This window comes from Dendrobates tinctorius, unplaced genomic scaffold, assembly GCF_039654945.1.
Source record: "Dendrobates tinctorius isolate UK_male_01 unplaced genomic scaffold, ASM3965494v1 ptg000152l, whole genome shotgun sequence".
NCBI lineage: Eukaryota > Metazoa > Chordata > Amphibia > Anura > Dendrobatidae > Dendrobates > Dendrobates tinctorius.
In genome coordinates, this window is record NW_027361819.1 from 565,988 (window position 1) to 592,285 (window position 26,298).

The 26,298-nt window shown below is 45.5% G+C and overlaps 1 protein-coding gene across 1 annotated transcript in view; it reads right to left on the reverse strand.

Annotated features, from left to right (window-relative positions):
• Positions 1-6,737: 6,737 nt before the first annotated feature.
• The window catches only part of LOC141050658 (uncharacterized), a 66,668-nt gene continuing 47,107 nt past the window's right edge, over positions 6,738-26,298 (reverse strand). The window contains exons 11-16 of the mRNA XM_073547249.1: positions 24,652-24,963; positions 23,261-23,617; positions 14,030-14,362; positions 12,375-12,683; positions 9,024-9,380; positions 6,738-7,868 (exon numbers count right to left, since the gene is read on the reverse strand). Coding sequence (XP_073403350.1) covers positions 7,858-7,868; positions 9,024-9,380; positions 12,375-12,683; positions 14,030-14,362; positions 23,261-23,617; positions 24,652-24,963 — 1,679 coding nt within the window. The 3' untranslated portion in view covers positions 6,738-7,857. The remainder of the gene's footprint in view (positions 7,869-9,023; positions 9,381-12,374; positions 12,684-14,029; positions 14,363-23,260; positions 23,618-24,651; positions 24,964-26,298) is intronic.

Below are 26,298 nucleotides of genomic sequence, written 5' to 3' on the forward strand. Positions count from 1 at the left end.
AATCTCTTCTACTTTCACTTTCTTATTCTCAGAGTCTGAGATCAGAGGAGTTAACCCTATCCCTACATGTTGCAGATCTCTCTCCATAATCCTAAAATATTGTCTCTAACTATTCAGAATGTCACTGTGTATCTTTATGTGTAAAGTATATATATGCCAGCACCACCATTATTAGATATATCTGTCCTGTGCACTCATTGGGCAGAAGACATTAAAGGGAACCCGTCCCCCCATTTTTGCTCTATGGGCTGCTGCCACCGCCATCAGGGGCTTATGTATACCCTTTAAGAGTTACTCAAGCCTCCCTTTTCTCCTGTACCTATTCCTGTTTTTTATTTGATACTTTTTTTTAATCCATATATCAATAAAACAAAATTTTATTTAATTCTATATGTCACTTCTATTTGTTTGCTTCATGTACCCAGTATGGGGTTTATGGCAAATAATCTTTTGCGGTCGTCTATGCTAATATAGAAGTGGTGAGGATGACTTTGTTATATACTAATTGCATATTTTATTGCATTTTTAGAACTTTTTTTCATCATTCGTTATTGTGACGAACAGCCCACCGCTGTTCGCCAATACGTGACGAACGGGGGTCCCGCTGCCACGAAAATGTGACGGACAGCGGACCCTGTGTCACCAATATGTCACAATCCCACCACTGACACGGGTGTATCAGCGGACGGAGGGACGCGACACACTGCCGGCACACGGCTATCACAGGCACAGTGGAGGCTTATCTTAGTTCCTCCACCACTGGCACCATGTGACAAAAATACAGCAAGCTAACCTTGCTCTAACAATTTATCGCAGGGGGGTTATTTTGGATACCCCACCACTGCTAACAACCTTCCAAGAACTGCGGGGATTTATGTATATCCCACTTTCTCAGTTCCACTTTGGAACTCACAGCTCTCCGGCGCCCCCCTTACCCTCAGGTCAGTCAGGGAACTGCACCTAGGTTAATTAGTCGCTGGACGGGCTGCTTGTTGTGCGCGGGCAATTAGGCTACTGCAGTAAGGGAATTATCAATGCTGTGGCCGCAGCCCCCTTATTCAGCAATATAAGACCCTTCTGGACTGCCAACTAGCCGCAACAACCATACATAACACGCTGCCACCAGCTCCTGGTTTCTCCGCTTAAGTTATAGACTCAAGGGAGGGGTTCGAAGTCAACCCACACAGTAGCGTAATTATCTAAACAAGGCATATAGTTCGTTTCTTAGAGCATGGAGACAAACTGAATAATTTTATAATTTATTTCCCAAAATGAGGGCAGTGATTACAGATGAAAGTTGCTATAAAATTAAGACATAAAATATGTACAATAGACAAGTATAAAACAAAATGGATGAAAGAAGAAAGTACACTCACATGTGGTCAGTTGGTGTTAGGCATCCCATGTGGCTGGGGGGAGGGGCGGTTAACCAAACGTCGCCGCTCAGCTGCACGTCTCTCTGGCACGAGGACTTAAGCTGCTCTGAACTGGTTTTGCCAAGGGAATGCCTTATAGACTCTGCTGTGTCACATCACGGAAGTCTGGAGAGGGTCTGCCGCCTACTCTTGGATTTAGAATCAAACTACAAAACTTAATATAACTATCTCGCAGGAGGAAGTTCGCACAAACACGCACATGGTATCATTCTTTGTAGTTTGTTGAGTTCAATAATTCAAGCCCAAATATGCAGTATTTCGGACACACCGTTTAGAAGGAATCCATATCTCATTTTCTGGGGGTCCGAGAATTGTGAAACTTAGGGGTTTAGAAAGCCGGCTTCGTGCCCTTTGCAGAAATGTGAGTTTCATATCTCTGCTGCGTATGGTTTTTGCGGTACAGTCTCTTTAATATCACCCATATACTGGCATACAGCCTGTGCTTTTAGAACAAAGAGATCCTTCCCCCCTGCTCTTCGAGAGGAAGTTGTTGGTTTCAGGTTAGGCCTCTTTCACACTTCCGTTTTTTACAATCAGTCACAATCCGCCAGGTTTTGAAAAAAAACGGATCCTCAATTTTTTTTGAGGATCCGTTTTTTTCCCATTGACTTGCATTAATGGCGGATTGTGACGGATTGCTGTCCGTTGCATCCGTTTTTGTGAGGATCCGGCAAAAGATGCTGTCCGTCAACATCCTCAAAGATTTCAAAACGGAGCTTGTAACGTTTTTTTCTCTGGCGGATCCTGCAGACACTGATTTAACCCGAATTTCTTTCTGGGTGCCGGACAAAACAAGACAAAAATTCTCTCTCTCTCTCTCCCCGGCCAGCAGTTCCTTTAAATTTCTTCATTTTCAGGATCCGTCTAAAAACGGATCCTGTGCTATCCGTTCACATCAGTTGAGAACGGATCCGCTTGTCCGCCTTTTTGGCGGATTATAACTGATGCAAAAAACTGAAGTGTGAAAGAGGCCTTACCAGCCGCACAGGTCTGATAAGACGGAAGGGGGGGTTGCGGGGGCTGCTGCAAACGCTGGCAGTCTACATTGTCATCTGAAGGGTAGCACTGGGAGATTTTCTAGAAGGTTCTAGAAACATATCTTACAGAAAAAACAACATCATACTTTACAGACATTGTATATCACAGTCATTCTTTCTGCTATAATCATTATCTCTTTGGTTACTTTGATAAAACATTTATTGATGAAGTTATCCTGGACTATTCATAATCTCTAAAGACCTTTTAAGACTGGTTCACGCAACTGCTGGAGTGTTCACCAAATATAGCGCCTTGCTAACACATGCTTTAGCACCAGCTGTCTTACCTTGCACTAGAGTCAGCTCCATCTAATTACCTTCCAAGCAAATCCTGTCTGCTTTCTAATCATCAACTATTATTGACAAACTCAGACCAGTGATTCTCCTTGCTATGTGTCTCTCAGCTCTGTTGTGTCAAGCCACAAGTTGCGCCTTCATCTATATCAGATGTTGTTTACACCTTTATCTCTGCCAGCAAGGTACCCATCTATATTATTCTTTGCTATTCTATGTTTTCCACACTTGTAACTCTTCTGTTTCTGTGAATAACTGCATCTTTACTGCAATATACCCGATTGCCTTACATCTACTATTACTTTGTATAAGTGCATTTCTGTTGCAAAATACATGATTGTCTATACATCTGCTGTTTACTGTGTATAACTATATAAAGTGAGAGAAACAAAATAGGAATCTTGTGGGTATGATACCTTTTAATGGCTAACAAATAATAGTGAATGTTGTTACAAAGCAAGCTTTCGGGACTGCTTACGTCCCTTCATCAGGCTGATATGACAAGATATTTGAAGAAACCTTATTTATATACAGTTTAAAGCACAACATTTCAATAAACAAACAATGAGCTTGGAGAGAGAATCCTTAATTAGGTAAGATTAGATAGGTAGTGTGAAAAGTTCTGTGAGATCAAAGGGCTACTTGGAGGACATAGCTCAGATATGGTAATGAGTCATAAAACCTTCTGACAAATTGAGTCCTGTGTGAATAGAATCAAAGATTGTAATGAATTTGTGTTCCCACACTCTCCCATGTGTCTGCGATTTAAAATTGCCTTTTAAAATGACAACTTTCATGTTGCCTATGTTGTGTCCTGGACCACAGAAATGTTTGGCCACAGGTAAATGGTTTTTTGTCTGTAATTGTATGACGATGAGACCTCTTCCTTGCTCTCAGTCTCTGTCCTGTTTCTCCAACATAGAGGCCACCCACAGGACATATATTGCATAGAATTAAATACACCACATTGGAAGAGGAACATGTGAATGTCCCTGGGATCTTATAGTCCTGCTGTGTGTTGGGAATTTGGATTTTGTCTTTGGACGCTATATGAATGCAGGTTTTGCATCTTCTCCCATTGCAAGGATATGTTCCTCTTGGTGAATCAGAGGGCATTGACCTTCAGATAATGATGTTTCTTAGATTGGGAGGTTGTCTGTAACATAGCAAGGGGGGGTCTTTGAATAGTGTTTTTAACCGGTCATCCTTGTGTAGGATATGGTGAAGTTTCTTAGCCATTTTTCTGAGTATTTCAAGCTGTGGGTTGTAGGTCACTACCAGAGGTACACGATGATTTTCCTCTTTTTTTCTGTGTTGAAGTACTTGACTTCTAGGGATCCTTGTGGCCCTAACGATCTGATCATCAATGGAGGTGGGATGGTAACCTTGATTTAAAAATGACATTTTAAGCTGGGTTAGGTGTTCATCCCTGTCCTTGGGACTGGAACAGATACGGTTATATCTGAGGGCCTGGCTGTAGACAATGGATTTCTTAATGTGTTTAGGATGGAAGCTGTCCCATTTGAGGTATGTGGGATGGTCAATTGGTTTCCGATATACTGATGTTTGGAATTAACCATTTTGGGTTTTTATGGTGGTGTCTAGGAAGTTGATTTTTGTTTTTGAATGGTCTAATGTCAAGTTTATGGTTGGATGAAATTTGTTGAATTTGTCATGGAAATTTAGAAGTTCTTGTTCAGGCTCAGTCCAGATTATTAATATGTCATCAATATAACGGAAATAGGCAAAGGGTTTGATGGAGCAGGATGTTAAAAAGTCACTTTCCAGTTTAGCCATGAAGAGGTTAGCGTACTGGGGTGCCATTTTACTTCCCATAGCGGTGCCGGTGCGTTGTAGGTATAGCTCCTCACCGAAAGAGAAAAAGTTGTGTGTGAGGATGAATCTGGTAAGTGCTATTACAGACTTGGAGGGGATCCCATTGGCCTCAAGAAACATTCGGCAGGCGGCTAGTCCATATAGATGTGTATAACTATAACTCAGTGACAAGATATCAATTACCCTATACATTTATGTTGCTTTTTCTGCTGCATCTGGTGCTTCCAGCTGTGCTTGCTCATCTCCATCCTGAATAACCTGATGTCACTATTGTTGCTCTCTGGCAAATCCATTACCATTGTATCATCACCTCTGGAATATGCTGATCACCCTGACCTACAGCCAAGAGAACCCACCTCACCAGGTGAACCCATAACACTAAAAAAGATCCTCTGCCATCTAAACTCACTTCACAATGGCTGCAGTTGCTTATGTTGTTCCAAGATTCTTAGAAAATGTATTGTTCAGGTCTAAGATGCCAGGTTACACCATCTTGTTGATGATTGTACAGCAGCTCCTAAAAGGTAAAGCTCTAAACCAACACTATGGCTTTGGTCATGCTATAACTGATGTCCACCTTAAATCTTGACTTGCAGATATTGATTTCAAATACAACCTCTGGCTTCTTGCCCGTTTACACTGGTGGATTTCAGGTCATCAACAAAGTCAAAGTCAAATCATACAGCACCTGTTTGCCTGTCTGTATACAACGATGGCAAGCAATGATGGGAAAATATTGCTCATCTTTATATACATTACAAGTTATTAGCAGCATATCCCCTGTATACACAGGACGGGCGATGTGCTGTTGATAAATTGATTTTTAAACATGTATAAAATAAGCGTTATGGTCGTTCAGCACTGGGTTGCTGGCCTATTTACACCAGCAGATAATCGGGAATGAGCGTTGCCGAACTCCTAGTTTGCTGATTATTTTCTCCTGTAAATGGGCCAATTGAGTATGGATCAGGGACACTAATTGGTGTTTACCTGAATAAGATCATGAAGAGGTTATCTGATGTGAAAAGAGAATTGGCAAAGTCATTTTCATAATAAAGATCCATTAGGAACAAAGATATCCTAAGATGTCCCTGAGGTCAACACCAAGGCATGCAATGGTTCCATACACGGGGAACAACGGACTCCAAAACTAAAGATTCTTGATTCAGACTCTTTGGATCCTGCTGAATAAAAATGTGCCTCCACTAGGTTGAGGAGTACATCTAGCGGAGAATACAGTCCATGGCTCATGGAATACCTTTGAGAGGACTCTGTCCTTCCTTCCCACTATGACACTGTCCAGTCATAAAAAGGCCGTGTCATAGTGAAGAAAAACTAGACATCAACAGTTCTGACTGAAAAAAGGCACCCATTGAGGTCAGAACTCTGCAAGCAAGGTTACGTGAGACTTGTCTGTAATGACCACGTTGACAACAACTAACTGTCCTTCCGATCAGTGGTAGTAGGTCTTCAGTCTTCGACTACTCCAGCGATGCTCCTCACTCTGATGACGATGTCTGTCTTCTCTATTAACATTTTACTAACAGAAAGTCCCACGAGGGAGGCGTGATCACAGGAGACAGAGAAAGTCTTGTGCCAACCTCTATCTGTCTCATGTGACAATACCTCCAGCTTGGGACTTCCTCTTAGTAAAGGGGTTAGGAGAAGTGGTGGACAGCAGCATTAGATTGAGGAGCATTGTAGGAGCAACTGAGGACTGAAGAGCTATTACATGTGTTACTAATATGGAGGAACGGTGGTGTGGTCACATGACCATGCTTGCACAGTTCTGACCTCAGTGGGCAAATTAATGTGGTCGTCCACTTCTTACTACCCATCCTGCTTTATTACGATTGGAAAGTATTATAGTGGGAAGGAAGTACACTCACAGAGCTTAACAGCATCAAACGCACAGTTGAGTGATAAAAATAGTGATCGGTCGCCAGTAATTTTAGCATTCTGCATCTCCACAATGGGGTAGAGAAAAAAAATGTTTTAATGTATATTCCTGAAACATTTTGCAGAAATGTACAGCTTATAACACTAAAATTCTTGAAAGATCCTCGTTAAAGACTAAATGTAACCACATTTTCTCAAGTTGACCTGGAGACACAATGTAATAAAGGCTAAAGAGTGGAATACAGTTTTTATTTATTTTTTTAATTTAACCTCCCCGTTTTAGAAATATTAGCAAACAACATATTTGTCTCCTAATGAGTTAATTTTTGATATGTCCATGTGAGCATTATCAAATAATTGTTATTGGAGGTGTGTCCTTTTTACTCCTGAATGATGTTGCACAGTCATAAGCTTCCAAGAACACACAGGAGAAAAAAGAACACGCCCCCACCACAGCTTAGAGCAGGTATCTCAGTATGTGAGATGTAATTATACAGCCCTGATCTCCTTGTCTAACCTCTTGCATGATTAGAAATTGCTGGCAGGAGAGCACAGATGAGGAGCACCTTCCGGAAAAGAATCTGGCAGTCAATGTTTGATATATTATATTAAAGGTTTATAGTATTATTGGTGAACCTCAACTGGACCAGGACCTTAGTGCGAAGCAGTAAACTCAAAGCATTTAGATAGTAACTCATACTATTATACGCCATCAACATGAAACTACATTTATAATTGAAATTGCAACACCAAGAAGGAAAAATTGTGGAATTATAGAGTTCACAAGATTTTCTAAATATCTGGATTTACTCAGAATCGGCTGTTCTCAGTGAGGTCATTAATGGTCGTCTGAGGAAGGCTCTCCCACTGTAAAAATGTTGACAAATCATCAAAATCCGCTTCAGGCAGCTCCTCTGTAATCACCTATCAATGACGTCCCCGATGTGCTCGATGGGAGACAAGTCCGGAGACGCTGCAGGTCATGGGAGCATGGTTAGGCCACGCAGGCTGCTCACAGTAGCACGAGCGACATGCGGCCTGCTCTGGTCCACAGCAATGAAAATGGATTTTACATTGGAACATTGTCAAATCTCACAGTTCACATGGTAAATATGTAACAATGCAAGAAGGGTAGTAACTGAGAGAGGATAGAGGGAAAACGGCTCGGTCACAGAGCAGCCCTCACTACTATGGTGCAGCCTACACCTCCATAAGTGCCATTGTGTTGGGAACTAATCACTTGCATTAGATAGACCGTGCCCAAAAATGGGTGAAAATCTTCTTTATTCTGCCATGTACTGCAACGCTTCGACCAACCACAGGTCTTTTTTAAAGCACAAGAACTTTCTTCTGTTTTACTTTTCTCCTGTTACAGAAATTTGAAAAAGTTAAAATTTAAAGAAGTCAAAGATACAGAAATACAACTAAAAATGATAAAAGAACATTCCCTGGGAGAAATATGGTATTCCTTATGGGAGAAGTGTCTTTTATCTACAGAAATAATAGCGGTTAGAGGTCCTGCAATGGATATTCACCACCGTCCACAGGATACGTGACCAATATCTGACTGATGGGATCCGATCTCTAGGGCAGGTGCACTGCTCGGCTTTCCATCGACCACATAGAGTAGAGTAGCCAGACACACGCGCGACCACCGCTATCCTTCCCACTGTGCTCATGCCAGGCCTCCCTCCCGCTTGGAACCCCCAGTATTGTGATTAGTGGGGGTCCTGGCTTTCAGGTCCCTCATAAACAAAGCTTTATTGAGTATCTTGTTGATCATTTTCCATTGTTGCAGAAATCTTCTAAATTTTCCAGCATTCTCTCTCTTGTATTGAAAGAAGTGCAAATTCTCTTACGTCCCATCCCTGGTATCAGTGTTTCCCGTTTGATTTTTTTCTGGACAATTTACTCAAAAATCATAGACACGCCAACATATTTTACTGACACATTAGTATCATCATTATGGGGCCATTTTTCATAGATGGACATGTCGGATAATGGTTGTAAAAACAAGCACTTTAGCAGTTTGCTGCTTATTACACTTTGCAGCTGGTCTTGAGATATTATCACTTTTCTTTGTGTTTGCAGCTCTTTGCCCAGGAGACCGACCACCGCTGCCGTCTCACTGTCCTGGCCAGCTTCAAAACAGCGCTTACTAGCTTTATAGAAAAGGTCTTGGTGGCACCGGGTATGTTAGTGGTGGTCGGTGCCCAAGGCAACGGGATGTGAGCAAAAGTATTAATATCTCAGGTACGGATGAAAAAATTGCAAAATTGCTTCTATTTACAAGTACTATCCAACAATACTATACTATTATTAGGAAAAGAATAATAATGAGATTGTAAATGATATTTGTCTGCAGCCTATAAATCTGAGAGCGTACTCTGATGACTTGCACTATCTGTCATTGCTACACCCGGGACCCACCCCAGGGGACAGTATCCTCATATGCCCCATACTGGGGAGTTTGTTGTAATGTAACTGGCTATTTGTTATATATTTCTACCACATAACTCACCGATGTGTAGGGGTCCGGTGCTCCGCTCTATGGGACGCTCCTCGCTGGGATGCTCCACTCTGCAGAGGATTTCTGATCCTTGGTGTGAACTTATTTTTGGGGTAAAAGTCAATGACGCTTCACGGGAATAAGTGTTATCTTTCTTTCTCTTCTCTTTCTCTGATATCTTGTAAGTTCTGTTTATATATAATGATGATTGTCTGGGCAGTTCCGTCACATTTCCGTCTTTCTTTGTGAACCAGATAACAGATAGAAGATCCGGGAAATATCCGGAGATATCACAGGTCAGGGTGGCTGATTTGCCATCTTCCAGCTCGGAGACATTGATAGATCCGACATGTGGACGCCAGGGAAGATCTGTATAAAATTATTAAGATGATTTCGACATATAATTGACATTAGATAAAAAAGGAAATAGATAATAGATAAATAACAGATAGATGATAGATAGATAGATAGATAGATGATAGATAGATAGATACATACAGGGCCGACATCAGGGCATTACTCACCTGACTGGGGCCCCCATCGGGCCCGTCTCTTCTTCTCATCGGGGCCCCAGTGGCAGGCTTCCGCTGGTCGGCAGCATTCTGCCGATGCAGTAACTGAACCTGCGTCCGTGACGCAGGTTCAGTCAAACTCTATTGCCGTGCGGGCCCTCACGGCAATAGTTAAAAACCGCCAGCCAATCGGAGGCTGGCAGCTGACGTCAGCGCGCATGTCGCCGGCGTATGACGTCATTGTCGTTCGCCGGCGAGTGTGCCCTTGAACTGTATGGAGGAAGCATCGGCGCAGGAGCGCGGCCAGGTAAGGAGAAAGGTTTTTTTCTAATTGCAAGTGGCACGAGACACTGGGAGACACTGTGGCAGGATGGGAGACACTGTGGCAGGATGGGAGACACTGTGGCAGGATGGGAGACACTGTGGCAGGATGGGAGACACTGTGGCAGGATGGGAGACACTGTGGCAGGATGGGAGACACTGTGGCAGGATGGGAGACACTGTGGCAAGATGGGAGACACTGTGGCAAGATGGGAGACACTGTGGCAGGATGGGAGACACTGTGGCAAGATGGGAGACACTGTGGCAGGATGGGAGACACTGTGGCAGGATGGGAGACACTGTGGCAGGATGGGAGACACTGTGGCAGGATGGGAGACACTGTGGCAAGATGGGAGACACTGTGGCAGGATGGGAGACACTGTGGCAGGATGGGAGACACTGTGGCAGGATGGGAGACACTGTGGCAAGATGGGAGACACCGTGGCAGGATGGGAGACACTGTGGCAAGATGGGAGACACTGTGGCAGGATGGGAGACACTGTGGCAGGATGGGAGACACGCTGGCAGGATGGGAGACACTGTGGCAGGATGGGAGACATGCTGGCAGGATGGGAGACACTGTGGCAGGATGGGAGACACGCTGGCAGGATGGAGACGGATGGGGCAGGATCATGGGGCAGGATGGAGACAGATGGGGCAGGATCATGGGGCAGGATGGATACAATGGAGACAGATGGGGCAGGATCACGAGACAGATGGGGCAGGATGATGGGACAGGATCACAAGACAGATGGGGCAGGATCACGGCACAGATGGGGCAGGATGATGGGACAGGATCATGAGACAGATGGGGCAGGATCACGAGACAGATGGGGCAGGATCACGTGGCAGGATGGGACATCACATGGGGGCAGAATGGATACTCATGAGGGCAGGATGGGAGAACGTATGGCTGGAGCCAGGAATGAGACACACGGGGGCCAGGATGGGGGATATTATTACCATAGGGGATAATTAAAGGATATTATTACTGCAGTGATGTGTTTATTTTATTTTTTGAGGATAATGTTTTAAATAGGGGGGCGGTCCTGTTACTGTGTAGCATGACACTATACACCAGATGAAGAAAAAAAGGTGACAGTTTAGAAGTTGGGAAAAAATTAAGTAATGTGTTCTGCAAGCAGTGCTCTAGATAACTGTGTTATTTCCTGCAGAGACGAGTTCTGGCTGGAAGTGATGAAAAGCAAAGATGAAGGACTTCACCTACAGACGTCACTGGTGAGTCAGTGTGTTACCTGTACACTGACACTATACTATGTACAGAGATCCTGTGTACAATGTCACCAGTGATCCCTGTATTACCTGTACACTGACACTATATACAGAGCTCTTGTGATAAATGCCACCGGTAAACACTGTATTACCTGTACACAGACACTGCATACTAAGTATAGATCTCCTGTGTATGATGGCACTTGTGGTGATATTAGTATTGTGTTTTTTTAATTAATGATCAGTATTGTAGTATTCAGTCACAATGTGGTGGTAATTAGTGATGAGCGAGTATGCTTGTTACTCGAGATTTCCGAGCAAGCTCGGGTGGTAACCGAGTATTTTGGGTGTGTTCGGAAATTCAGTTTGAGTCCCCGTAGCTTCATTATTTACGGTTGCTAAACAGCCTGAATACATGTGGGATCTGCCTGTTTGTTAGGAAATCCTAACATGTATTCAGGCTGTCTAGCAGCCACAAATCATGCAGTTTTGGGGACTCAAACTGAATTTCTGAGCATGCCAAAAATACTCAGAGACCACCCGAGCATGTTCACTCATTACTAGTGGTAATATGTGGTCTGGTCATGGTGTGGTGGTATTTATTCCTTGCATGTGGTATTATTGGTCACCATGTGGTGGTAATATGGTGACTGGTCATGGTGCGCTAGTATTTGTCCCTTGTATGTGATATTATTGGTCATTTTAAAAATTGAAAAATAAATACAAATATACCTAAATTGTATTGGATATTTTAACAAATGATTAATAGTAGATCTCATCTCCTGAGATCTTGGTGCTGAGATCTCCATTTGCGCATGCGCTCCACCCGACACCCATTTTCCCAGAGTTCACTGCATAGGAAATCATGGAACTACGGGGGGTCTGGCATTTCACAAAATGTAGGCAGAGCCCCCACAACACAGGACACCCGCAGCATCGGAGACCCACAACACCGGAAACCTGCTGTGGCATGCCACACATCGGAACACCCCCTCATCCCAGCCTGTGGCCTGCAGCAACGCTCCACTCTTGCCTGCGCCAGCAGCGACTCTGGGTCCCCGCTTCACCGAAGTCACCCCGGTAAGCAATAAGACCGTTTTATTAAAAAAAAGGTTTTTTCCTATTTTTCTCCTCAAAATTTGGGGTGTGTCTTATAATCCGGAACTTCATATAATCCGCAAAATACGGTAGATAAATAGATAGATAATAGATAGATGAATAGATAGATACTGTAGATACATAGATATATAATGATGGATAGATAGATAGATAGATAATAGACAGATATCCTCTTTACCTCTGACACCCAGTGATTTTGTCTCTGACGTCTCCATACTCTCGTGTTCCCACTCTACAATGATTTTCATCTCTGGATCTTTGAATTGATAACCAGGAATCTGGACGGCACTGGTGACCACATATGTCAGATCCTCGTCCTGAGCACTGATTGTCTCCACAGCTGATAATCCATATTTACCAGACTGATCTTCTCTATACCAGGAGATTTTTATATCTTTAGGGTAAAACTTCTGTAGATTCAGAGAGAACTGAACACGAGATTTATCTGCCGTAGTGATCTCTATAGGGGCCGACATCTGGGGTTTACCTGGAGGAGAATAGTAAAAGATCTGATGTAATAGTTGCTGTGAAAATAGTCATATAAAGTAAATGTATACATTAGATACAGGAGCTTCTCATAAAATGAGAATATCATCAGAAAGTGAATTTATTTCAGTTCTTCAATACAGACAGCGCCTCTCCTCTATTCTATAGAGTCATTACACACAGTGGAATCTATGTCACGGGTTTATTTCTGGTAATGTTGATGATTACGGCTTACAGCCAATGAAAACCCAAAAGTCATTATCTCAGGAAATTAGAATACTTTATAACACCAGCCTGAAAAATGATTGTAAAATCTGAAATGTCGTCCTACTGAAATGTATGATCAGTAAATGCACTCAGTACTTGGTCGGGCTCCATGTGCATCAATTACTGCATCAATGCGGCGTGGCATGGAGGCGATGCAAAAATGAGTACACCCCACATCAAAATCTACTTGTCTAGTATTTTGTGTGACCTCAATGATTTTTAAGGACAGCACCAAGTCTTCTACAGCCTGGACACATCTCTGTGAGAGAGCTGCAGTTTCGTTGCTGCGTGGACTTTAGGAGAGTCTCTCTTCTCCCCCATGAATGCCATTTCTCTGCAGTGCACGCCGTATTGTGTCACGGGAAACACTTACTCTGGTTCAGCTTTCTACTACTTTAGATAACTGCAGTGAATTTGCATGTCAATTTTCTTCAACTCTTCTCATCAGACAGTCCTTATGTTTGGGTGGTAACTTCCATGATCAGCCTGGATCTTTGTTATATTTTTGTATCACTTTTGCTCCAGTATCTGACTGATAAGTAAAACTTCACTGATGCTCTTGTAGCCTTTACCTTTCTTGTGTAAAGAAATTATTTTCCTTCTCAGGTCTTGGGACATTTCTCTTCCACATGGTGCCATTGCTGACAGCATGAAATGGGAAGGGGTGTTCTTTGCGTCTGCTGGACACCTGTGCAACATATAATTAGACTTACCTGTGGTTGAATTCTTATTAGTTAGAATTTTATAGTCTAAACTTTTACTTTGCTCCTAAGACTTTCATTGGAGTGTACTCATTTTTACAATGTGGTCCTGAATTAGTGTATTAGGAAAATTACTTTTTGGGCTGTGCAAAATAACAAATCTTGTTTGCAATCAATGGCACACATTTGTGGGAGTGTTTTGTAGTATGGAATCCCATAGAAAATGTTGATTCTGAAAGAAATGTAAAGGTTTTCTAACAAACCTGTTGGGGTGTACTCATTTATGCGGGGCACTGTATATATACATATGTGTGTATATTTTGATTGTATGTTTCGTTTTAAGTGAAAAAAGCTGTACAAAAGTGATTCATACACTCACCATAGACTTGTAGCCGCCCCGTTCTTCTCTCTATGGGTGTTTCCAGGGAGGGGTGCTCCACCAGACATATATATTCTGCCCCCTGATGTGTCCGCAGGTCGGGGGTGATGGTCAGACTGGCTGTACGGCTGTAGGTGTTATCGGTCGCTCTCCTGGATGTTATTCTCTGGTTATCGTCAGTCTCTTCATGTGACTGATCTCCATCACGTCTCATCCATTTCACAGTGACGGCATCCGGGAAATACCCCGACATATTACACTGCAGGACGGCCGGAGAGCCGAGAAGGAGACGGGGGATCTGAATCTCTTCTACAATGAGAGTCCAGGGATAATCTACAGAACAAGAACATGGCATTAGGATGTATAATGTACATATATTTTTCTTTTCACCAGAGTCTCCCATCTGTAGTCGCCCTGTACTGGCTGGAGCAGAGCTGCTGAATCTCTCACTTTAGAGAAACAGTAACTTGTTCACCAAGCGCTAGACTTTGATCCCAACACAAGGATATTCCTCCATCAGCTCATCCATCTGTGTCTGCTACTAAAGACTAAAAATAGGAATCTTTTGAGGACATGCACACATTTGTCATAACCCTCGGCTTTCAGCAATTGTCACAATTTTAAAGAAGTATTTCTGTCTCATAATACATAATCACTAGTAGGACTTTTATGGATTAAAACGTGCGCTGCCAGACCATCAATCCTCACAAGTGTTGTATTTAATATATTTATTTCCCAACGCGTTTCGAGGTCATAAAACCTCTTCCTCTCCACTCAGCAGGGAAATGATCTCCAAGGCGCAGGCGATGATTCTTCTGGTGATGTTACTTCTTCCTTTGTGCATTTTTGGTCTGTGATGCAGGTGCACAGTTTTGGATTAAAACATAAGAATACTGGTTGATGTTGAGTGATTTCTTCCCGCTGGTGCCAATCTTATAGAAGCTAAGTCTGTTTTTCTGTAGTAAATGCAGCCGCTGCCTTATCCCTTGCAGCAGGAGACAGGAGGAGCCGTGTGCGGATACCGTAGATAAAGAAGAGACGACAGGTCCTGTGTGTACAGCAGCTGACACTAGCAGCGGCTGCATTTACTACAGAAAAACAGACTTAGCTTCTATAAGATTGGCACCAGCGGGAAGAAATCACTCAACATCAACCAGTATTCTTATGTTTTAATCCAAAACTGTGCACCTGCATCACAGACCAAAAATGCACAAAGGAAGAAGTAACATCACCAGAAGAATCATCGCCTGCGCCTTGGAGATCATTTCCCTGCTGAGTGGAGAGGAAGAGGTTTTATGACCTCGAAACGCGTTGGGAAATAAATATATTAAATACAACACTTGTGAGGATTGATGGTCTGGCAGCGCACGTTTTAATCCATAAAAGTCCTACTAGTGAATCTGAAGATTTATGGCAACAGCGTGGTCATTTGGATGTGCAGCAAGCTGACCGCATTTCTTTATGCTTGTTACTCTCCTACATATGGTGAGTATAAATTACTATTTGATATCTTGGTTTTCTCAGATAAGACCCTATTGCGCTTTATTTCCTTGCAGTTTTAATTATCATAATACATAATAGCATATTACTAAGATATGCCATTGGTTTATGATCAGAGGAAATCCAGAGTTACTACCTTTTGGAAGGCATGAAGAAAAAAACAAAAATGGAAAAAGGAGTTAAACTCATCCACTTCTACATGCCCTTCCACAACGGTGTGTTACAATAAAACCTCCTGAGTCAGGGATGCTTGAATAACCCCATATATCTCTCCTCTCACCTGAGTCTCTGATAGACGGCTCCAGGATTCTTATATAACCCCCATATATCTTTCCTCTCACCTGAGTCTCTGATAGACGGCTCCGGGATTCTTTATGTAGGATTGTGCCCCCCAATTATCATCAGATGGGGACGGACCTGTCCTCGCTGTACGAGGCTGCAGATCTCACGTCTCCACCACTGACCTCACGTACCGCCATTATCATTATGTAGGATTGTGTCCCCCATTATCATCAGATGGGGACGGACCTGTCCTCGCTGTACGAGGCTGCAGATCTCACGTCTCCACCACTGACCTCACGTACCGCCATTATCATTATGTAGGATTGTGTCCCCCATTATCATCAGATGTGGACAGACGTGTCCTCGCTGTACGAGGCAGCAGATCTCACGTCTCCACCACTGGTCTCACATACCGCCATTATCATTATGTAGGATTGTGTCCCCCATTATCATCAGATGGGGACGGACGTGTCCTCGCTGTACGAGGCTGCAGACCTCACGTCTCCACCACTGGTCTCACATACCGCCATTATCATTATGTAGGATTGTGTCCCCCATTATCATCAGATGGGGACGGACGTGTCCTCGCTGTACGAGGCTGCAGATCTCATGTCTCCACCACTGGTCTCACATACCGCCATTATCATCATGTAGGATTGTGTCCCCCTTTATCATCAGATGGGGACGGACGTGTCTTCGCTGTACGAGGCTGCAGATCTCACGTCTCCACCACTGGTCTCACATACCGCCATTATCATTATGTAGGATTGTGTCCCCCATTATCATCAGATGGGGACGGACGTGTCCTCGCTGTACGAGGCTGCAGATCTCACGTCTCCACCACTGGTCTCACATACCGCCATTATCATTATGTAGGATTGTGTCCCCCATTATCATCAGATGGGGACGGACGTGTCTTCGCTGTACGAGGCTGCAGATCTCATGTCTCCACCACTGGTCTCACATACCGCCATTATCATTATGTAGGATTGTGTCCCCCATTATCATCAGATGGGGACGGACGTGTCCTCGCTGTACGAGGCTGCAGATCTCACGTCTCCACCACTGGTCTCACATACCGCCATTATCATCATGTAGGATTGTGTCCCCCTTTATCATCAGATGGGGACGGACGTGTCTTCGCTGTACGAGGCTGCAGATCTCATGTCTCCACCACTGGTCTCACATACCGCCATTATCATTATGTAGGATTGTGTCCCCCATTATCATCAGATGGGGACGGACGTGTCCTCGCTGTACGAGGCTGCAGATCTCATGTCTCCACCACTGGTCTCACATACCGCCATTATCATCATGTAGGATTGTGTCCCCCTTTATCATCAGATGGGGACGGACGTGTCCTCGCTGTACGAGGCTGCAGACCTCACGTCTCCACCACTGGTCTCACATACCGCCATTATCATCATGTAGGATTGTGTCCCCCTTTATCATCAGATGGGGACGGACGTGTCCTCGCTGTACGAGGCTGCAGACCTCACGTCTCCACCACTGGTCTCACATACCGCCATTATCATTATGTAGGATTGTGTCCCCCATTATCATCAGATGGGGACGGACGTGTCCTCGCTGTACGAGGCTGCAGATCTCACGTCTCCACCACTGGTCTCACATACCGCCATTATCATCATGTAGGATTGTGTCCCCCTTTATCATCAGATGGGGACGGACGTGTCCTCGCTGTACGAGGCTGCAGACCTCACGTCTCCACCACTGGTCTCACATACCGCCATTATCATCATGTAGGATTGTGTCCCCCTTTATCATCAGATGGGGACGGACGTGTCTTCGCTGTACGAGGCTGCAGATCTCACGTCTCCACCACTGGTCTCACACACCGCCATTATCATTATGTAGGATTGTGTCCCCCATTATCATCAGATGGGGACGGACGTGTCTTCGCTGTACGAGGCTGCAGATCTCACGTCTCCACCACTGGTCTCACATACCGCCATTATCATTATGTAGGATTGTGTCCCCCATTATCACCAGATGGGGACAGACGTGTCCTCGCTGTACGAGGCTGCAGATCTCACGTCTCCACCACTGGTCTCACATACCGCCATTATCATTATGTAGGATTGTGTCCCCCTTTATCATCAGATGGGGACGGACCTGTCCTCGCTGTACGAGGCTGCAGATCTCACGTCTCCACCACTGGTCTCACATACCGGCATTATCATTATGTAGGATTGTGTCCCCCATTATCATCAGATGGGGACGGACGTGTCCTCGCTGTACGAGGCTGCAGATCTCACGTCTCCACCACTGGTCTCACATACCGCCATTATCATTATGTAGGATTGTGTCCCCCATTATCATCAGATGGGGACGGACGTGTCCTCGCTGTACGAGGCTGCAGATCTCACGTCTCCACCACTGGTCTCACATACCGCCATTATCATTATGTAGGATTGTGTCCCCCTTTATCATCAGATGGGGACGGACGTGTCTTCGCTGTACGAGGCTGCAGATCTCACGTCTCCACCACTGGTCTCACATACCGCCATTATCATTATGTAGGATTGTGTCCCCCATTATCATCAGATGGGGACGGACGTGTCCTCGCTGTACGAGGCTGCAGATCTCACGTCTCCACCACTGGTCTCACATACCGGCATTATCATTATGTAGGATTGTGTCCCCCATTATCATCAGATGGTAGACGGACGTGTCCTCGCTGTACGAGGCTGCAGATCTCACGTCTCCACCACTGGTCTCACATACCGGCATTATCATTATGTAGGATTGTGTCCCCCATTATCATCAGATGGGGACGGACGTGTCCTCGCTGTACGAGGCTGCAGATCTCACGTCTCCACCACTGGTCTCACATACCGCCATTATCATTATGTAGGATTGTGTCCCCCATTATCATCAGATGGGGACGGACGTGTCCTCGCTGTACGAGGCTGCAGATCTCACGTCTCCACCACTGGTCTCACATACCGCCATTATCATTATGTAGGATTGTGTCCCCCATTATCATCAGATGTGGACGGACGTGTCTTCGCTGTACGAGGCTGCAGATCTCATATCTTCACCACTGGTCTCACATACCGCCATTATCATTATGTAGGATTGTGTCCCCCATTATCATCAGATGTGGACGGACGTGTCTTCGCTGTACGAGGCTGCAGATCTCACGTCTCCACCACTGGTCTCACATACCGCCATTATCATTATGTAGGATTGTGTCCCCCATTATCATCAGATGGGGACGGACGTGTCTTCGCTGTACGAGGCTGCAGATCTCACGTCTCCACCACTGCTCTCACATACCACCATTATCATTATGTAGGATTGTGCCACCCTTTATCATCAGATGGGGACGAACGTGACCCCGCTGTACGAGGCTGCAGATCTCACGTCTCCACCACTGGTCTCACATACCGCCATTATCATTATGTAGGATTGTGTCCCCCTTTATCATCAGATGGGGACAGACGTGTCCTCGCTGTACGAGGCTGCAGATCTCACGTCTCCACCACTGGTATCACATACCGCCATTATCATTATGTAGGATTGTGCCCCCCATTATCATCAGATGGGGACAGACGTGTCCTCGCTGTACGAGGCTGCAGATCTCACGTCTCCACCACTGGTATCACATACCGCCATTATCATTATGTAGGATTGTGTCCCCCTTTATCATCAGATGGGGACAGACGTGTCCTCGCTGTACGAGGCTGCAGATCTCATATCTTCACCACTGGTCTCACATACCGCCATTATCATTATGTAGGATTGTGCCCCCCATTATCATCAGATGGGGACGGACGTGTCTTCGCTGTACGAGGCTGCAGATCTCACGTCTCCACCACTGGTCTCACATACCACCATTATCATTATGTAGGTTTGTGCCACCCTTTATCATCAGATGGGGACGGACATGTCCTCGCTGTACGAGGCTGCAGATCTCACGTCTCCACCACTGGTCTCACATACCGCCATTATCATTATGTAGGATTGTGTCCCCCTTTATCATCAGATGGGGACAGACGTGTCCTCGCTGTACGAGGCTGCAGATCTCACGTCTCCACCACTGGTATCACATACCGGCATTATCATTATGTAGGATTGTGTCCCCCTTTATCATCAGATGGGGACAGACGTGTCCTCGCTGTACGAGGCTGCAGATCTCACGTCTCCACCACTGGTATCACATACCGCCATTATCATTATGTAGGATTGTGTCCCCCTTTATCATCAGATGGGGACGGACGTGTCCTCGCTGTACGAGGCTGCAGATCTCACGTCTCCACCACTGGTCTCACATACCACCATTATCATTATGTAGGATTGTGTCCCCCTTTATCATCACATGGGGACAGACGTGTCCTCGCTGTACGAGGCTGCAGATCTCATGTCTCCACCACTGGTATCACATACCGCCATTATCATTATGTAGGATTGTGTCCCCCTTTATCATCAGATGGGGACAGACGTGTCCTCGCTGTACGAGGCTGCAGATCTCATATCTCCACCACTGGTCTCACATACCGCCATTATCATTATGTAGGATTGTGTCCCCCTTTATCATCAGATGGGAACAGACGTGTCCTCGCTGTACGAGGCTGCAGATCTCACGTCTCCACCACTGGTATCACATACCGCCATTCTCATTATGTAGGATTGTGTCCCCCTTTATCATCAGATGGGGACAGACGTGTCCTCGCTGTACGAGGCTGCAGATCTCACGTCTCCACCACTGGTCTCACATACCGCCATTCTCATTATGTAGGATTGTGTCCCCCTTTATCATCACATGGGGACAGACGTGTCCTCGCTGTACGAGGCTGCAGATCTCATGTCTCCACCACTGGTATCACATACCGCCATTATCTTTATGTAGGATTGTGTCCCCCTTTATCATCACATGGGGACAGACGTGTCCTCGCTGTACGAGGCTGCAGATCTCACGTCTCCACCACTGGTCTCACATACCGCCATTCTCATTATGTAGGATTGTGTCCCCCTTTATCATCACATGGGGACAGACGTGTCCTCGCTGTACGAGGCTGCAGATCTCACGTCTCCACCACTGGTCTCACATACCGCCATTCTCATTATGTAGGATTGTGTCCCCCTTTATCATCACATGGGGACAGACGTGTCCTCGCTGTACGAGGCTGCAGATCTCACGTCTCCACCACTGGTCTCACATACCGCCATTCTCATTATGTAGGATTGTGTCCCCCTTTATCATCACATGGGGACAGACGTGTCCTCGCTGTACGAGGCTGCAGATCTCATGTCTCCACCACTGGTATCACATACCGCCATTATCTTTATGTAGGATTGTGTCCCCCTTTATCATCAGATGGGGACAGACGTGTCCTCGCTGTACGAGGCTGCAGATCTCACGTCTCCACCACTGGTCTCACATACCGCCATTCTCATTATGTAGGATTGTGTCCCCCTTTATCATCACATGGGGACAGACGTGTCCTCGCTGTACGAGGCTGCAGATCTCACGTCTCCACCACTGGTCTCACATACCGCCATTATCATTATGTAGGATTGTGTCCCCCTTTATCATCACATGGGGACAGACGTGTCCTCGCTGTACGAGGCTGCAGATCTCATGTCTCCACCACTGGCATCACATACCGCCATTATCATTATGTAGGATTGTGTCCCCCTTTATCATCAGATGGGGACAGACGTGTCCTCGCTGTACGAGGCTGCAGATCTCATATCTCCACCACTGGTCTCACATACCGCCATTATCATTATGTAGGATTGTGTCCCCTGTTATCATCAGATGGGGACAGACGTGACCCCGCTGTATGAGGCTGCAGATCTGATATCTCCACCACTGGTCTCACATACCGCCATTATCATTATGTAGGATTGTGTCCCCCGTTATCATCAGATGGGGACAGACGTGTCCTCGCTGTACGAGGCTGCAGATCCCACGTCTCCACCACTGGTCTCACATACCGCCATTATCATTATGTAGGATTGTGCCCCCCATTATCATCAGATGGTAGACGGACGTGTCCTCGCTGTACGAGGCTGCAGATCTCATGTGTCCACCACTGGTATCACATACCGCCATTATCATTATGTAGGATTGTGCCCCCCATTATCATCAGATGTGAACGGACGTGTCCTCGCTGTACGAGGCTGCAGATCTCATGTGTCCACCACTGGTATCACATACCGCCATTATCATTATGTAGGATTGTGCCCCCCTTTATCATCAGATGGGGACGGACGTGTCCTCGCTGTACGAGGCTGCAGATCTCACGTCTCCACCACTGGTATCATATACTACCATTATCTTTATGTAGCGCACGCTGGATACAGGAGAGCGCCGAGCGCACACTGGGAAGCACGCTGGATAAGAAGAGCCGAGTGCGCATAGGAAGGCACACTGGGACCTGAGTATCAGAAGAGCGCCCACGCTGGAACCAACATTGGCCCAGAACAGATGCTGAAGTAATAATCAGGCGCTTCCTATAGCAGGAAGAGCCTGATATACCTGTTGCAGCTGCACGTGAGGGAGGACTTCTGGGTCAGGCCTCATAAGGAATGGAGGAGCAGTGCGGTCACGGCCTAAGCAGCCGGGTGCACGGCGGATGAGATCCCCGACGCGCCCGCCAAGACGGAAGATGAGGAGGGACCCCCGGAGGAGCCCGGCCAGCGACACACCAGGGAACAAGGTGAGTATCCCAGGACCGGGGGGGCAGATGGCGTCGTAACACCCCCTTTATTATCAGATGGGGACGGATATGTCCTCGCTGTACGAGGCTGCAGATCTCACGTCTCCACCACTGGTCTCACATACCGCCATTATCATTATGTAGGATTGTGTCCCCCTTTATTATCGGATAATGGGAATATTAGACGTTCAGCCTCATTCACACAATCCGGCTTCTGGTCAGTGCGCTGCCCCCATCCACAATGAGCGGCACACGGACCCCAACAGTCAGTGGAGCGTGGCCGATGAGTGATTGTGAGATAAAACACGCGGCCGCCCATGTTTCATCAGATCCGACCTACGACCGATGAAGGCAGAAGACACAACACCGGGAGCGCTGCGGACAGGATTACAGGACACGGCCTGCAGGAGCGTCCGCTCCCCAGAGGTGACAAGGACAATCCGTCACATGGTCGGGTATCATTGATTATATCCCGAATGTCGCGGCTGCTGCAATGTAACAAGAGCTATAAACGGATCTCACTTCTGACATTTCTTCTCTCTCCGTCGTCGTCGCTATTTCTATGACATTTACAGAACATTGATTATTACAGAACTGGAGATAAATGTGAGATCACTGAGAGTCCAACGACTGGGACCCCCGGCTATTTACTAGAAGTAAGTACTCCCTGCCCTCCCAGAATAACTATATAATGGACTGGATTCATTTTTTTTCCCAAAATCAGGATTTGGAAATGCACATGTAAGTCTGGGGCACTCACCGATATGTAGGGGTCGGGTGCTCCGCTCTATGGGGCGCTCCTCGCTGGGATGCTCCACTCTGCAGAGGATTTCTGATCCTTGGTGTGAAATTATTTTTGGGGTAAAAGTCAATGACGCTTCACAGGAATAAGTGTTATCTGCCTGTTTCGTCTCCTTCTGTGACATCTTGTAAGTTCTGTCCATATATGATGATGATGTTCTTGGCAGTTCGGTCACATCTCCGTCCTTCTTTGTGAACCAGATAACAGTTAGAAGATCCGGGAAATATCCGGAGATATCACAGGTCAGGGTGGCTTCTTCACCATCTTCCAGCCTGGGGACACTGATAGATCCGACGTGTGGACGCCAGTGAAAATCTGTAACATGTGGAAGAAGATGAGGAATTTACACTGAGTCCTGTATACATGTCACAGACACAGACTCGATAATATCCAAAAAGAGTAGTGGAAGCAGCGCTCCAGAAGAACATCTCACACACAATATTTACATCCAGAATGCATCTTGAATTTGAAACATAGAGTTTATGATGTTATTTTGGAGAGCTGCCTCCAGTTTTTTTTTTGCATTCATATTTAGGTGGATACATTGGAGTCCACCAGGCAGGACCCATTGAGCTTTTGATATTGGGAGTGATGTGAATATTATATAATAGATGTAAAATAACAAAATCAAATATTACGAGATGCTGAGCTGAGCGGTGATGTGCCATGCACACATTTGTCTCTGCTGCATCTATAGACCTGCATTTCTGGAGACCTGAGTATAAATCCATCTTCGGTTACAAGGAAGGAAGGACGGACGGTGGAAGGAAGGACGGACGGTGGAAGGAAGGACACCATATCGGAAGCTTCTGCTGTCCAAGAAAACCATTGCTGGAGTCCTTCTGAGACCCCCGAGATGTCCCTCAATGCTTCTGGGAATATTCTATGGACTAAGGTTAGGTATGGAGTAAAAATCCTGCTCTACCCCAATACAGACATAGAGGAGAAGGCACCATGGATCCCGGGTGTTTGATGTCGGGCCTGGATGTCTTGTGATCATTGAGGAAGCAATTAATTCACAAAAGAGTAAAAAACCAGGAGAATTGAGGACAGTGCGCACAACCTGCAGCCGAGCAAGACAATGATCAGAAGCAGGGAGACAAAGAATGAGACAATAAGAAGGTTGGAGAGTGGTCACGGCCTAATGTGAAGCGGCTTCTGTCACCATGAAACTGAGATTGTACAATATAGACCTTTATAGAGGAGACTTAGCCCCTATAACAATCATACTGGCACTGTAGAGTTTACTGAATATGTTTTATAGAAAAACAGAATCTAATAGAAAGACAGAGGTTAGAGGATAGAGATAGATAAATAATAGATAGATGATAAATCGATATCGTCTTTACCTCTGACACTCAGTGATCTCCACTCTGATGTCTCCATGCTCTCGTGTTCCCACTCTACAATGAATTTCTTTTCTGGATTTCTGAATGAATAATTAGAAATCTTGACGACACTGGTGACATCGTATGTGAGGTCATCATTCTGTGTACTTTTTGTTTCCACATCTGGTCGTTTCCCATAATTATCATTTGTATTTTCCCAGCGGCAGGAGATTTTTATATCTTCAGGGTAAAACTTCTGTAGATTCAGAGAGAACTGAACACGAGATGAATCGGCCATAGTGATCGCTATAGGAGCCGACATCTGGGGTTTACCTGGAACAAGGAGCAGAAGTTTGTCTCATTGTCTGCCCTCGGGGTCATGTAATGTCTTATACATCGTCCAATTCTCCCTCAGAACCAGGAATCATCCTCCGGTCATTACACCCCCCAGTATGGAGGAGAACGGTCACCTTCTACAGGAAAGAAACTAAATCTAAAGGAATACCAGCCATTATTATTATTATCGTTAGTGTATAATGATCTCCCTGTACACAGTGGAGGCAGCGGCACATTATGGCCGGGCGATCTCAGGGTCGGTGCCTTAGGATTGGAGGAGGCTGATGTGGTGCCAATATATAAGAGAGGTAAGAAGGTGGATCCAGGCAACTACTGTCCGGTAAGCCTGACATCAGTAGTGTGACATATATGAGGGCGTTATAAGAGATGACCTGCAGAGATATATTGTAGAGAATAATATAATAACTGACAACCAGCACAGATCCATGAAGGATAAGTCGTGTCTGACATGTTGGGTTTCTATGAGGCGGTAAGTGCAAATCTGGATGTTGGTAATGTGGCTGATGGGATTTATCTGGACTTTATAAAGGTAATTGATCCTATTCCACATAGCAGCCTTATATTGAAGCTACTGAAGCAAGGTTGATGTGTGGATGACGCGTCCCTGCATCATCCACACAGTCTGCTCAGCATTGCACTCCTGCGCAGGTGTACTTATCTGTCCTGTCTTATCTTATCCTGTTTGCTTCGAGCCAGGACCAGATCCACATGGTTGCCACGCCACCAACTTTCTTTAACCTACTCCCTAGGAAAGGGAATGGTTGGCTCAAAACTGTGAGTACTTCCACACTTTAGTGTGCTTCAACAGAGAGCCAATCTGTGAAGGTCCCTCCATCAGTGTAATATTTCTTGGACTACACATAACACTTCCTCTAATAGCAGGGGAACAGAACTCTGCTCCAGCCGCCATAACCTCGCTTGTCTCATGAGGAGAGAACCAATACTTTCATATACACAATATACTGTGAACTTTACCTTTATGAGAGAGACTGTACCCCATTACCTCTTTCAGTAAAATTGTTATGTTTACAAGTTCACCTGTATGTCTGGCTGCTTGAGATTGCACAAACACCATGGGCGCTCCAAAACCTCCACCAAGACACAACCACTACAGGTGTGCCCCCGTTGGGTCCTATACCATCCACAAGTGCCACCTCCCGCTATTGACAAGTGTGGACACGAGGGAAGTGTTGAGGGGTCCAGCGACCCACTTCAGCTACTGTGACATCATTATCTGCTGCCAGTGAGACTACATGCCCCAGCTGGCCCTTCTGCAACATCTGGGGCCTCCCCAGTGGCCCACCAAAATTT